Source organism: Merops nubicus, unplaced genomic scaffold (genome assembly GCF_000691845.1).
Source record: "Merops nubicus isolate BGI_N331 unplaced genomic scaffold, ASM69184v1 scaffold29577, whole genome shotgun sequence".
Taxonomy (NCBI): Eukaryota; Metazoa; Chordata; class Aves; order Coraciiformes; family Meropidae; genus Merops; species Merops nubicus.
In genome coordinates, this window is record NW_008618811.1 from 1,556 (window position 1) to 1,894 (window position 339).

General features: G+C 70.5%; 1 protein-coding gene across 1 annotated transcript in view; it reads right to left on the reverse strand.

Moving 5' to 3' along the window:
• LOC103776089 (rho GTPase-activating protein 23-like) overlaps positions 1-339 on the reverse strand; it is a gene marked incomplete at both ends in the record, with an annotated part of 2,012 nt that overhangs the window by 1,246 nt on the left and 427 nt on the right. Inside the window, one exon of the mRNA XM_008943585.1 lies at positions 51-178. Within this exon, the coding sequence (XP_008941833.1) occupies positions 51-178 (128 nt within the window). The remainder of the gene's footprint in view (positions 1-50; positions 179-339) is intronic.

Below are 339 nucleotides of genomic sequence, written 5' to 3' on the forward strand. Positions count from 1 at the left end.
GCCGAGTGCGTGGGTGCGCCGCCCCCCCCGCCGCAGGGACGGGACTTTACCTTTCGTGACGGCCGCATCCTGCCTGGGGGACCGGGGCACGCTGGTTCCCGTCTGCTTCAGGAACTCGGCTCGGATCCCCAGCCCACGGGAGCCCTTGGGCGAGGAATCGGGCTTGGCACCCGCGGGGCTGTGGGGAGAGCGGGGGGCTCAGGCAGGGCACGCCCTGGGGGGCACCAGCCCGGGGTAAAACTGCCCGGAAAATGACAACATCTCGCCCAGGCTGCCTTGGCATTCAATCCGTGCCCATGGGGCTGCACCCCCACACAGGGGAGTGGGGATCCCTGGGGA